Below are 13,400 nucleotides of genomic sequence, written 5' to 3'. Positions count from 1 at the left end.
AGTTACTGAGGGCCAGAACTGTTGTTCTGGCCCTAAAGCACTCAGTGTGTGAAGCTCTGGGCTCTATCCCAGACATCAAGCAAATTTGGGGAGGTGGAAAGACGGTTCAGTGGTTAAAAGCACATACATAAAAGCTCTTGCAGATGACAAGTTTGGTTCCCTGCACCCACTGTAGACAGGTCCAACTGCTCAGAACTCCCTCTCCAGGGGATCAGATGCTTTCTTCTGTCCTCCACAGGCACTTGCACTCACATGTGCACAGACCACACACAGACATACACATATAGACATACCCATACACAGACAGACATACCCATAATTTAAAAACCAAAAAATAAATCTTAAAATATACATTTTATAAGTTGGGTATATGATCTCTTATATCTAAGAATATTTTGAGCAGAAACACACACTTTGGAATTTAAAATTTGAAAAACCACAAAACCAGGCTTGAATAAACATGATGGCAAGATAACTAAGACTGATAGAATCTAAAATCTCATTTATCTAGTAACTAAATAGAAGTTCACCCTAATATTGAAAACATACTAAGAGCAAAATGAATTGCCATAAATCCTATTCCTGATTTTGCTGTCATGAATCCCATTCCTTTAACTTTTTAAATATTTTACTTATTACTTTTATGTGTATGAGTGTATTGCCTGCAAGTATGTAAGTGCACCCACCATGCCATGCAAGTGCCCACAGAGGTCAGAAGAGGGCATGGAATTCCCCTGGAACTGGAGTTACAGACAGCTGTTAGCTGCCATATGGGTGCTGGGAACCGAACCCAGGTCCTCTGTAAGAGCAGCTAGTGCTTTTAAAACTGGAACAGAGGCAGGCGTGGTGGTACACATCTTTAATCCCAGCACTTGGGAGGCAAAGGCAGGCAGATCTCTGTGAGTTCAAGGCCAGCCTGGTCTACATAGTGAGTTCCAGGACAGCTGGGGCTACAGGGAGACCCTGTCTCAAAGGACCAAAAAAAAAAAAAAAAAAAAAAACTGGAACGGAGATGAAATATTTTCTTCCCAACTACAGTAAAACAATCTCATTATGTTGTATGACAGAATTTCGCCAGACTTACATTGTAAACTTACATTCAGAACAAATTACTGTTTGTACACTGTTTATATGTTTCCTTTAAAGTTAAAATGATGGTGGGGGCTGAAGAGATGGCTCAGCAGTTAAGAGCATTGGCTGCCCTTGAAGAGGAGCCAGGTTCAGTTCCCAGCATCCACATGGCGGCAAACAAGTGTTTGAAACTCCAATCCCAGGGGATCCAACATCCTCTTCTGACCTCCATGGGCATTGAATGACATGCGTGCACTTACATATATGCAGGCAATACACTGATACACATAAAATAAAAATAATAAATTTTAAAAATATATATTAAAGTTAAAATGACAGTATTTTCCCCATCATCAGAGTCTTCTTAACTCTTCCATGATTCTTGTGGAAGGTTTTGTTTTACATTCAAGGCCAAATCCACTTATTTCTTCAAATTATTTCTTCAAAACTACTGAATGAAACAATTAAACTTTGAAACTTAGTATTCTATACATACTTGCTAAGAAAATATGAGATATAAAGATTTATCTAGAAAATATTTTTATGATTTTTGTAACAATGAAAAGTTAGAAAACTTTCAATGTCCAAATAGAGGAAAATGGCTCAATAAAAGCTGATAAATGAGCCAAGTGTACCCGCACTTGAGAGGCAGAGGAGGGAGGGTCACATGTTTCAGACAATACAGTGAGTGCAAGGCCAGCAGTAAGTCTCCTCAAAACTGAGGCTACTGCTCAGTAGAGGAGCGCTTCCCTAGCACACGTAAGGCCATGGGTTCGATTCCCAGCACCCTTAAAACAAAATATGACTCCCAGCACCCTTAAAACAAAACAAGGATGGCAAATGCATTTCATAGGATCAACATTAACATATGTGTTTCATCTGAACAGTGAGATGGCTCACCAGGTAAAAGTACCTGCCACCAAGCCAGATGACCCAAGTTTGATCCCTGGGACCCATGTGCTAGGGAAAACTAATTCCTGCAAGTTAACCTCTTATCTCCACACAAATGCCACAGCACCCCCCAAATAAATAAAATTATAATGAATGTATATTTAAAAAGAAAAGGTATGTTTTGTCACCACACAGAAAAATGAACATATTTAGTTAAGAAAGGACACTAAACTGTATAGAATTAATCCCAATTTAAAAATTTCAAACTATGATTATACACACAGGAAAAACTATTTTAAAACCAGTTCAAATTCTCTATATCTGGATTAAAGGATTAGAGATGCTTTTATTCCCTCCTCTAAAGTTTTATTTGCCAAAGTTTCAACAATAAAAATACTTCATATTTAAAAATTTTAAATGTGATTTAAAAAATGGGTATTAGTCCATAGTAATAGCCAATCCATTTCCCAGTACACATTCTGGAGCACAATAGAAATTATAATAAAAAAAGTAGCACATATAACACTAAAAATCCGTACATCCTACAGAGCTTCCCCAGAAGAAAGTTTGATATTAAAAGATGGACAATTTTTCTACTTACCTTCTCCAACCATTGTCACACCTATTGACATGCCTAAGAATTTGCTTTTAGTCCAGACATGCGCATTTACACACATCTTCCTCTCTGCACATTCTGCATAAAATCCTGAGACTGGAGGATGATGGGAAACCTGCTCAGCAACAAATCTGACCGTGTAACAGTCTGATCCCACCTGGGTCGCAGCCTCCTCTGACAGAGGAGCATGATTTGTGATTGCTGAGGTGGAAGCACTGCCACCAGCACAGGATGCTATGACACTTTTTGGCATCCTCCAGGAGCAGTGAAATGTCTCCCCAATGATAGGATTGTATGGTTTCTTAGCGATGGCTCCCTTGCGGCCTTCGTGAAATGAGGTAAGGTAGTACTCAACAAAGCGGATCATTCTGTCCTCAGGTGTGGTTCCATTAGTGATGGCTAGAAACAGGTCTGGATGAGACATAAAATCTGCATACATCTCCAATAAGGAGCGCTTCTCCAGGATAAATGTGGGCAGCACCACCTAAAATAACAGCAAAAATCACTAAGAAGGGAAATTTAATCCATGTATGAATCTGCAAGCAATTTTCTTATCACCCTGAAAGCACTTCATTCTAGGCAGATATTGCAAACAAAAACATAAAAAAGAACTTGGGTCTTATTAAAAAACAAGCATGTTTAAAAGGAAATGAGAGTCTGCCTGGGTGCTTAAGATTAAACACAAATTCAGGACATAGAGAAAAAAAAGAATTATTTTTAAAAATTAGGTTGGGTATGGTGGCTTATATCTCTAACTTTCAGCACTTTGGCAGCTGAAAGCCTGGGATACATAGCTCCAGGACAGCCTGAACTACAGGGAGGGACCCTGTCTAAATACCTCTATGCAAAATTCGCAAACTTCTAGATCAGATAAATTATATTAAAACCCAAAGTAAATATGAGACAAGCCCAAGGAGCCCAGAAGAAGGTGTTGGAGCCCTTGGACCTGGAGTTAGATATAGTTGTAAGCCACCTGACATGGATACTGGGAACTGATCTCAGGTCCTCTGCAATAGTACCCACTCCAAACTGCTAAGCCATCTCTTCAGGCCCCCGCCCCTTGACGTCTCCTTTTCTACCTTAAAAATAAATTGTAGGAAGCTGAACATGGTAACACATGCCTGTAATCCCAGGGCCTGGGAGGGTGAAGCAGGGTTCCCTCAAATCTGAGGCTATATGAAACCTTGTCAAGACAGGAAGGAAGGGAGGGAGGAAGGGAGGGAGGGATCAAAGCAAAAATTATAATCTTAAGTTAATTTTTAGCACAAAAGAACCATATTAGAGAACTTCTGACACCTAAAGCCAGGTAGATTGAATATTTTACTTAAAGCAGAAAGACACTACAAAATGGTAAGTCTTTGAGAAAGGAATTGGTACTATTTTCCAGAGCCTTAAAAACTTGAAAACATACTCTTCCAGACTTTTCCTATGCATATGTTAAAATGGATAACCACTGTTTCTTAAGGAAGTAAGGCTTCTTATTGTTCTGTGCTCCGTGCTCAGGCGCTTTCCTTTGTGATTACATGGATCACAATTATTTTTCCTTTCTGGATATTTAAGCCAGCATCAGGATTTTTGCCTTCCATCAAGATTCAAGTTGAATAAGGATGAATGTAAAATTCCATGCTTGGTTCTTTCACTCCAGCTCCATGGACAAAGAAATATGACTTCCCAACAGCACAAGAGATGATCTCACTGCCCTGCTAGAGCATGTGACATATGTGGTCTCCTGTGCCAGAGGGTGTATTTCACAAGAAACTTCGCCCAGTTGAAGCAACAGGATGGCACTGCATTTCTGTAGGGTGGTGAAAGGCTGTGCAGTCTCACAGCCTCTAGCTCCGGTGTCCATAGAGGGCTCCCTTCCCCTGTCCCTGTGTCTGTACTGCTCCGTCAGCATGCTCTGCCAGTACCAGTCCCAGTCTGCCAGCTGACTCTCCCAGTACCTGTGGAGTCCCATCCCACCAAGGCTGTAGTGTCTACTGGGCCTGGACTGGACTGAAAGGGGCATCTGTGGGTTGTTAGAACTTTGCTATGGTAAGATCACAGGAAGTCTGGCTCCACGCAGGCCTCAGGAGGCATCCTGGGAAACAGTTATTAGATTCTTGCCTTAGTGAATTCATCCTCTCTAGGGTCCTCTCCTTCCCTCATCTCCCTCATGGTAGCTTTGATTCTATCCTTTGGCTGTGGACTCTCTCGGAATCAGACAGAGGGGAGAGCAACTTAGGCTGAGAATAGGTCAGAGGAAATTAAGTTACTATTGCTATTCTCAGTAGGAAGTAAATAAAATGACTGAAAGTGGGGGGAGGGTGCTGGAGAGATGCTCCATCCATAAAGTGCTTACTGTGCAAACATGAGTATCTAAAGTTCAATCCTCAGCACCTGTGACAGAAAAGCTAGCTGTGGCAAATTGGTGTGCTCTAGGTTCAGGAAGAGACTTTTCTCAAAAAGGTGGAGTGCGAAAGGAAGACACTAGATGAGATGGATCAACAGGTGAAAGAGCTGCTGCGAAGCCCAGTACCTTAATTCAATCCCCAAGACCCACATGGTAGGAGAGCAGTGAATCCTGTAAGTTGTGTTCTAGCCTACACATGCATGTCGTGGGCAAAGGCGGGGCCCTGGGCTATCTTCTTCCTTGCTGTCACAATACTCAGCAATGTCCGGACTACAATAAAGGCTCAGTAAACATTTGTAAAATCGTATTGGTGTGATTTTAGGTAGGAGGTAGTTGCCATGAAAGTTTAGTCACAGGTTTCTTACTATTTCTTGAAAAGTACCATTCCTTTAACATGTTGAATGGTCATAATTGTTGCCTGATAAATAATAGCATACTAATTTTTCACTAAGAAAGACCAAATGAGGGTAAAGTACATAATATAGTCATCATGACAAAAGAGAGCTTCATCATCTGGGTTACTAGAATGTCTTTTTTTTCTTTTCTTTTTTTTTGTCTTTTTGAGACAGGGTTTCCTTGTAGGCCCAGCTGACCTGAACTCACTATGTAGACCAGGCTGGCCTAGAACTCACAGATATCCGCCACCTCTTCCTCCCAAGTGCTGGGACTAAAGACATACGTCACCACACCTGGCTACTAGAATTTTTTTTTTTAACATTTTATTTATTATTTTTATTTCATGTGTATGTGTATTGCCTGCATGTATGTGAGTGCGCCCATGTCGTGCAATGCCGCAGAGGTCAGAGGAGGGCTTCGGATTCCCCTGGAACTGGAGTTAAAGACGGTTCGTAGCCACCACGTGGGTGCTGGGAATCGAACTCAGGTCCTTCTGCAAGAGCAGTCAGTGCTCTTAAGCACTGAGCCATCTCTCCAGCCCCTAGAATATTTTTATCAGGTGTTCTTATGCCCTATAAGTCTCAGCACTATTTTCATGCCTTCTAAACCTAAATCTAGTAAAGGGCAGAAAACACCATACTAACGAAAGCCAGATAACCCCTCATCTGTTTATTTCAACCAACGTCACAGCTAATAAAACAGCTTTCCCAAATTACTAATAGGAAAATACTTCTTGAACAGAATGACACCCAATTAAATCTGAAGTTATTAAGTTCTTTAATTCCTAAATGTCTGCTCCTTAGTAGACTTTTAACACAACCCATTCACTTAGTCTCCTATCAAGGACAGGCAAGATGAGTCAGCAGATAGAGATACTTACTATGCAAGCCTGAGTTCTATCCCTGGAACCCACACTGGAAGGAGACAAGCAACTCACATCTATATACATACACACAGTTAAAAACAAAGCCTCTTATCAAACACAGTAAGTCTTTTTTTTAATTTTATGTGTATGAATGTATTGCTTGCATGTATGTAAGTGCACCTGTGTGACCACAAAGGTCAGAAGAAGGTATTAGATCCCCTGGAACTGGAGTTACGGACAGTTGTTAGCAACCATGAGGGTACTGGGAACAAAACCAAGGTTCTCTGCAAGAGCAGCCAGTGCTCTTAACCACTGAGCCATCTCTCCAGCCCCAAACACAGTAAGTCGTAAAATTTTTATTTTAAGTTTTTGATTTTTAAGTGATTTAAAGTATATTATTCTAAAGGAAAAATGATTTTTAAGTTGCAGTTACAGGTAAACAATAATCTTCATCTACACATTCACCCTCAATTAGAAACAACCCCCAAAGTCAATCTTGTTTGTTTTAGAATCCTATATAGCCTAAGCTGGCCTTGAACTCGAGTTCCTTCCTCTTTAGGGCAGGAATTACAGTGTGTACCACCATGCTGGGTTCTGAAGTCAATTTTGATGCTCCATGTTAATTCAAAGTCATATCTTTATCACATAAAGAATGAAACACACTGACAGCTCAGGCGTCTTCCTGACCTAATGATCTTCAGTTTGCCCTGTTACTTACTCTTGTTAGATCCATGCCCAGCTTAAGCTGTGACAAAAGGTGCAAGATAACACTGCGTTGCTCCTCCACAGCTCCCAGGTCATCCTCCTTGTTGTCACACATATCCTCTATCTCATCATCTGGGTTTATTTCTTCAGGTTCCTGGATGCAAAACAAAGCAGAAGTCAAGTGCTACAAGTACTCAGTAACATCTCTAAGAAAAACCGTTCAGATTTGAGATATTTATACCATCAACGCAACCCACTGATGGGCAAACGTCCTTCAGAAAATACCATTTCCATCACTCAGCCAACAATTAAACCTCCTCCAGAGTCCATTACTGATGGTATTGAACATCCTGTGGTCTTGAGATACACAGCACATACACTTTTTTTTTAAAGAGTTTTATTATGTAACCTTGGCTAACCTGGTACTATCATTATGTAACCAAGGCTGGCCTCAGACTTCTGTCAATTCTCCTGCCTTAGCCCCTTGAGTGCTAAGAGTCTAGATAAAATGGATTTACTTTGCAGAAACAGAATTTTTCAAAAGGAGCAAAGAATGTCCCATATAACTTTAGCTTTGACCCCTGCCTGGGGATCACCACCAATCCTACAATTTCAAGTGATTGTTTGTTTTGAGACAAAGTCTCTCATTACATAGCTCCAACTGGCCTTTAACTCAGTGATCCTCTTACCTCAGTCTCCCAAGTCTTAGAATTATAACCATGAGCCACAAAACATGGCTAAATTCAAGAGTTTTAAGAAATAAATATTTGTCCTTATTTAAGCCAAACACCATATAATAAATTTCCAAAGTGAATGCATGCACATGTCAAGTCTAACTACTACAAACCGTATTTTTTACTGACTATGCCTGAGACAGTCAGGAAGAAGCTCTGGGAATGAAGAGAAAGATTCTAGATACACGTAAATATTCTATCCACTCATGCAGTCACAACAGCACCACAAGGGCTCTGTAAGGGAATTCAATCAACAAAACCCCTGGAAAACTGAAAATGTGCATTTTCATCACACTAGTCACCTAGCTCCTATATCAACTGGCTAAAAGAAACAACTGCATATTTATTATTTTACTTTTTAAGTTCTGTTTTAGATTGGGAGGGCACCTCACTATAGCTAAGGCTACCCTTAAACTCCCAGTAATTGTTTGTTTTGAAACAGGGTCCTGGGGCTGGAGAGATGGGTCAGTTGTTAAGAGTACCAGCTGTTCTTGCAGAGGATCTGGGTTCAAGTCCCAGCACCCACATGGCAGCTAACAACTGTCCATAACTTCAGTTCCAGGGGAATCTGATGCCATCTTCTGACTTCCGCAGGCATTACACAACACAGGTGCACTTACATACATGCCCCTTGTTTGATTTCTTTGAGCCAGGGTCTCACTCTGTATGTAGCCCAGTCTGACCCAGGACTCATTATGTAGCCCAGGCTGCACTAGTAATCCTCCTGCCTCACCCTCCAGAGTGCTGGGATTACAGGCAGGAGCTAATACGCCATCCCAGTTTATTGGGCTTTATTTTTATTTGAACAACAAATATACCAAGATTCTATAGAATTATATCAGCTGTAACCATGTCCCATCTCTCAGTAGAACAGCTTCTAAACATCTTTCTTCAAGAGAGTTATATATAAAGATGCTATCTGCACATGGTTCATTGGATTTTAAGTTTTGAAGATGGGGAGTAGTATTTTTGAGGCAAATCTGGGGCTAGAGAGATGGCTCAGTGGTTAAGAGCACTGGTTGCTCTTTCAGAGGACCAGAATTCAATTCCCAGCACCCACATGACAGCTAACAACTGTCTATAACTTCAGTTCCAGGGGATCCAACATCCCCTTCTGGCCTCTGCAGCACTGCATGCACATGATCCACTTCCATACATGCAAAACACTTATACATAAAATTTAAAAATAAACAAAAAATTAGTCAAATCACTTATTGGAATAGAAAAGAAATTATATTAACAGTTAAATTCTGATTCTAAACATAAGGTGAACTAAAGAATTTAGAAGTGCTGCCTTTTTTGCTTGTTTGTCTTTCATATAGCCCAGGATGGCCTTGGAATTGGGATGTGGCTGGAGTAGGCTTTAAACCCCTGTTCTTCCTGCCTTGATCTGAGGGCAAGAATTAAGTGTGTGCCACCACACCTGCCTAGAAGTCCTCCTTATTAGTCATCATGATTTTCTTAAAAAGCTTAAGCTACCTAGGCATGGTGGCACATGCCTTTAATCCCAGCACTTGGTAGGCAGAGCCAGGTGGATCTCTGTGAGTTCAAGGCCAGCCTGGTCTACATAATGAGTTCCAGGCCAGCTACAGCTACAGAGAGAGCCTGTCTTAAAAAGACAAAAAAAAAAGCTTAAGCTAAAAATGCATTACTAAAATTCAGAAAACATGTTCAGATGTATGAAATCGCTACAAACTTGGGTAACCAGCAGATAAAGTGGCAGGAGCTAATGAATTTCTAGGAATTTATGCTATTTGGAGATTCTATGGGAAAGCGATATTGCAATATTCTACAAAATTCATGCTAAACCTTTTTTTTGTCTTGACTTGAGCCTTGGGGGCAGGAAGGAACTATGGGCTTAATTTTTTTACCATTATTTGTGCGTGTGTATGTTTATATCTGTGTGGGTACACACATGCCATGGCACATATATGTGCAAGTCAGAGGACAACTAATGGGAGTGGGTTCTCTCCTTCCACCAGCTGGGGTCTGGGATGGAACTCAGGTCACTGGGTACAACAAGTGCCATTACCTGCTAAGCCATCGCACAGGCCCAGGATCTTCGAGTTTGACTGAGGTTTACTTTCTCCCTCACCTGACATCAAAATGTTCACTACCGTCCCACTGACCTCTAGTCTGTACAGTACTTATGTTTCAGAGAACGCATCTGTGAAACGTTTGGACAATAAAGGTCCATGCCGGTACGTTTTGGAAAAAAAATGCGTGTGTCTGTGTGTCTGTGTATACGCGCACGTGTGCGTGTTCCACCTACACTGGGTGGTCACCATCTGAAAGATCTGGAAATACAGCGGTCTCCTCCTCCTTGATCCTGTGCCCCATCTCTTACATAAGTCTCTATTTTGCCTTCTACATGTTTGTGTTCTCATTTAGAATAATGAAAATGCTGACCTCCAGTTCACTGCTTTTCACTTAAAATTTCATCTCCAATCCTGATCTCTCTTCAAAGCTACGGCTCCACCACCTTAAGTACTCTTTAGAAACATTTATTATCACATATTTCTCTCTCTTGTAAAATTCAACAAGTTCATAATGACACAAACTTTGCTCAAAAGAGTCTTCCTAATTTTCCTGCCTTCTGAATGGCAACATAATTTTGTCATTTAGGCTCAAAAGTTGGAACCACCTTTGACTCAACCTATATCCAGTCAGCCACAGTCCAACTGATTTTTCATTTGAAATACACATTGCTGATTTGTCTTCATTTCTACTTCCACAGCATCTATCACACTTTAATTCCAAGGCATACTGTGATGGCTAATACTGGGTGTCAACTTGACTGGATCTGGAATTAACTGAAATGCTCTGCCTTCTCTCTCACTGGTGAGTTTGTCTTGCTGCTGTAGACTGAAGACTAGCTGATCTTTTGGACCTTCAGTGCCAGATTGGGACTACTGAGACATCCAGCCTCGTGGACTGAGTGACTACGGATTCTCAGCCTCTCCAGTGTGGTGCAGCCATTGTTGGACTACTCGGACTCTATCCTGTGAGCTAAGCTGATATATATATATATATATTTTCATTCTACCAGTTCTGTTTCTTTGGAGAACCCTAACTAATACACATACCATTTACTAATCTTAAACATGTCACACCCTGCCCCATGCACATGACCCTACTGTCTCTCACATTGGGACTAAATTCTTCTGACTTTCATGCTCTTTGGGGACCCAGGTTGCCATCATATTGCATGGAGCAGTGCTGGAGGGAGTATCAGTCCACACTGAGTACATGACTACAATATCCAACAACCCTGTCATCACTTCCCATAAGCTAGATGTTCTGCTAAATTAACTTTATCCTCATCACAGTTCACAAGGTATTATTATCACTGCTTTACAGATGTGGAAACTGAAGCTAACAGCAGTTACTTGGCTCACGTTATTAACGGCAGATTCTGAGTTCAAAACCATCAGGCGATAAACACACATGCTCCTACAGTACCCTGGCCTTTGTTTTTCTTCCATTTTGACATCTCCTATTCTGCTGACTCTTCAAATCCTGCCTCCCTTCAAAGTCAATTTTAAACACTTTGTATCTAAAGTATCCTTCAAGTGTTTCAGTCAATTGTTTCTCTGCTAAATCCTATCAATTAAGAAAAAAATATTCTTCATATTATCATCTCCTTTCAAGGTACAATTATGACTTCAAACAGGCTATGTCTCTTCAGTCGAAGAACTACATCTGTTTTTTGTTTGTTTCTCCTTTAATTCCTAGTTTAATAAATACTTGTTAACTATTTGACTCTACAAACATATGCATTTGAATTTTTTAATCTGCTTTCCTTGACTGCCCTGATTTTTCAGCTTCCTGTCTCCAAAGCCTCCTCAGTAAGTCAAACCCAAGTTCTAGTGTCCTATCTTTTAAGAAATAACTTGGTAGTATATAAATAACCATAAACTGTACACTGTTCTTAATTTGATAGTTTTATCTGGGACACAACCAAAGAAATAATCTAAAACAAGTGAGAAAAATAACAGCAAACAATACAGTGTTCTTTCTAATAATAAAGAATAACAAACTAGATATTCAACAACAGGGACATTAACTCATTTCAACTTTTAAATATTCATTATATAGGCTAGAACGCAACATAGAAAGCAGCTTTAATAATCTATGCAATTATGGTGGCCATAAAAATAGCAAACATGAACAGAAAAGGCAAAAACAAAGCAAAACAAAACAAAAAACTGTAATTTGTAGCAATGGCAAATTTATGAACAAAATAAAATACTCTAGCTTCTGAAAATATGCAGTGAATAGCACTTCATGTAAATATTAAATGCTATCTTGAGCGATATCTCGAACAACTGTATTGGTAAAGTGCTTGCTATCTAAAAGCTGACTATTACAACAAACTTTATAAATGTAATAGTAACACCTAGTAAACAGTTTTAAATTAACGTAACACAGTAGGAAGCTGGGTGTGGTGACCCATGACTATGCACCTGGGAGGTTGAGGCAGGAGGATAGGGCTACAAGGCCAGCTAGGGATACATACTGAGTTCCAGGACAGGCAGGGATACAGAGTGAGACCCTGTCCCAAAAAACAAACATACATCCTTATCAAACAAAAGTAAACCATAACTAAAAAAGGCACATTATTTAACCTGGAAATAATAACATGTTCAAGTTCAATTAAGACCTCTTCCAAAGCAAATCAATTTAAAATAGAATATTTAGAATCTGCAAGAATGTTACTCTACTGTTTTGTTGACTTAAATGCCTTAATAAAAACAAGACTGACCCTTTCCAATGATTTCTAATCTCTTACATCAAACCATATTTTCATATTAGCTTACCCTTGCTAACAGTCCAGATTCTTCCATAGACTGCTCTTCTGGGACTGCCATGGGCTTACTTGGCTCAGCTGCAAAGGGCTGCTCGGCTCCATTTTTATAGTGGTTTGATAAAGGTATCTTTGGTTCCAACCACTCAATTGTCGTTCCTGATGAAGTAAGAGAAAACTTTCGCTGAAACTTGCTCATCTGGAGAGTTCAGCATATGTAGATTTGATTAAACAATTTTGTCTTGAGCCTACAAGACTAAAAGCAATCCAACCTGTATCTGAAAGACAGTTACGTGTATCTCATTAGCATGAGCACCATGATTGGATATTTTACAACACTACAACTTGCAACTTGAAATAAGACACTATTTAAAAGAAATCAACACTGAATAGAACTGATCTCACGTCTTAGCCATAGCTGTGAATCATGAAGTGAACTCTCAAGCAGTGGATCTGCTATCTGTTCTCTATCAATTATGTCCCTCAAATAATTAAAACATACAGAATTGGCCGGGGGAGGGGGGAATGTCACACTTCAACAGGAGCCTGGGACTGTGAAATGTAAAATTTGTTTCAATATGAAATGTAATTTTCCTAACCAAACAAAATAGCCCACTAGATCTAATTTAAATTTTATACATACAAGTCCTTCTTTATTTAAATCATGAAAGGCCCAATGCAGGTTTTAAACTGAAAAACATTTCTACTGAATAAATAGAGCCGACTTGGTAAGAGACAGTAGTCATCTACTGTCATCTTCTCAGTTAATGACTCAATGGTCTCTTGTTACCTTCAACTAGCTTAATGTGGATCTCTGCCTAATCAATAATGGAAACTGTTCCATTTGATTTCAAAGGTTGATCTAGGTTTCACAGAAGCCAGGTTATGGAGTGCTATAAGAAGGGATGCTCAGACTACCACAG

The 13,400-nt window shown here is 40.0% G+C and overlaps 1 protein-coding gene across 3 annotated transcripts in view; it reads right to left on the bottom strand.

Moving 5' to 3' along the window:
* Window positions 1-13,400, bottom strand: part of Osbpl11 (oxysterol binding protein like 11) — a 71,371-nt gene that overhangs the window by 22,131 nt on the left and 35,840 nt on the right. For all 3 annotated transcript variants that reach the window (XM_008838561.3, XM_017799495.2, XM_029566170.1), the window contains 3 exons: window positions 12,491-12,636; window positions 6,950-7,090; window positions 2,564-3,062 (listed from right to left, as the gene is read on the bottom strand). In XM_008838561.3, coding sequence (XP_008836783.1) covers window positions 2,564-3,062; window positions 6,950-7,090; window positions 12,491-12,636 — 786 coding nt within the window. The remainder of the gene's footprint in view (window positions 1-2,563; window positions 3,063-6,949; window positions 7,091-12,490; window positions 12,637-13,400) is intronic.

The sequence above is a fragment of the Nannospalax galili genome, unplaced genomic scaffold (genome assembly GCF_000622305.1).
Source record: "Nannospalax galili isolate Female #2095 unplaced genomic scaffold, S.galili_v1.0 scaffold598, whole genome shotgun sequence".
In the NCBI taxonomy this organism is placed as follows: domain Eukaryota; kingdom Metazoa; phylum Chordata; class Mammalia; order Rodentia; family Spalacidae; genus Nannospalax; species Nannospalax galili.
The sequence above is the reverse complement of the archived record's forward strand: the minus strand, read 5'-3'. Positions and strand labels throughout refer to the sequence as shown.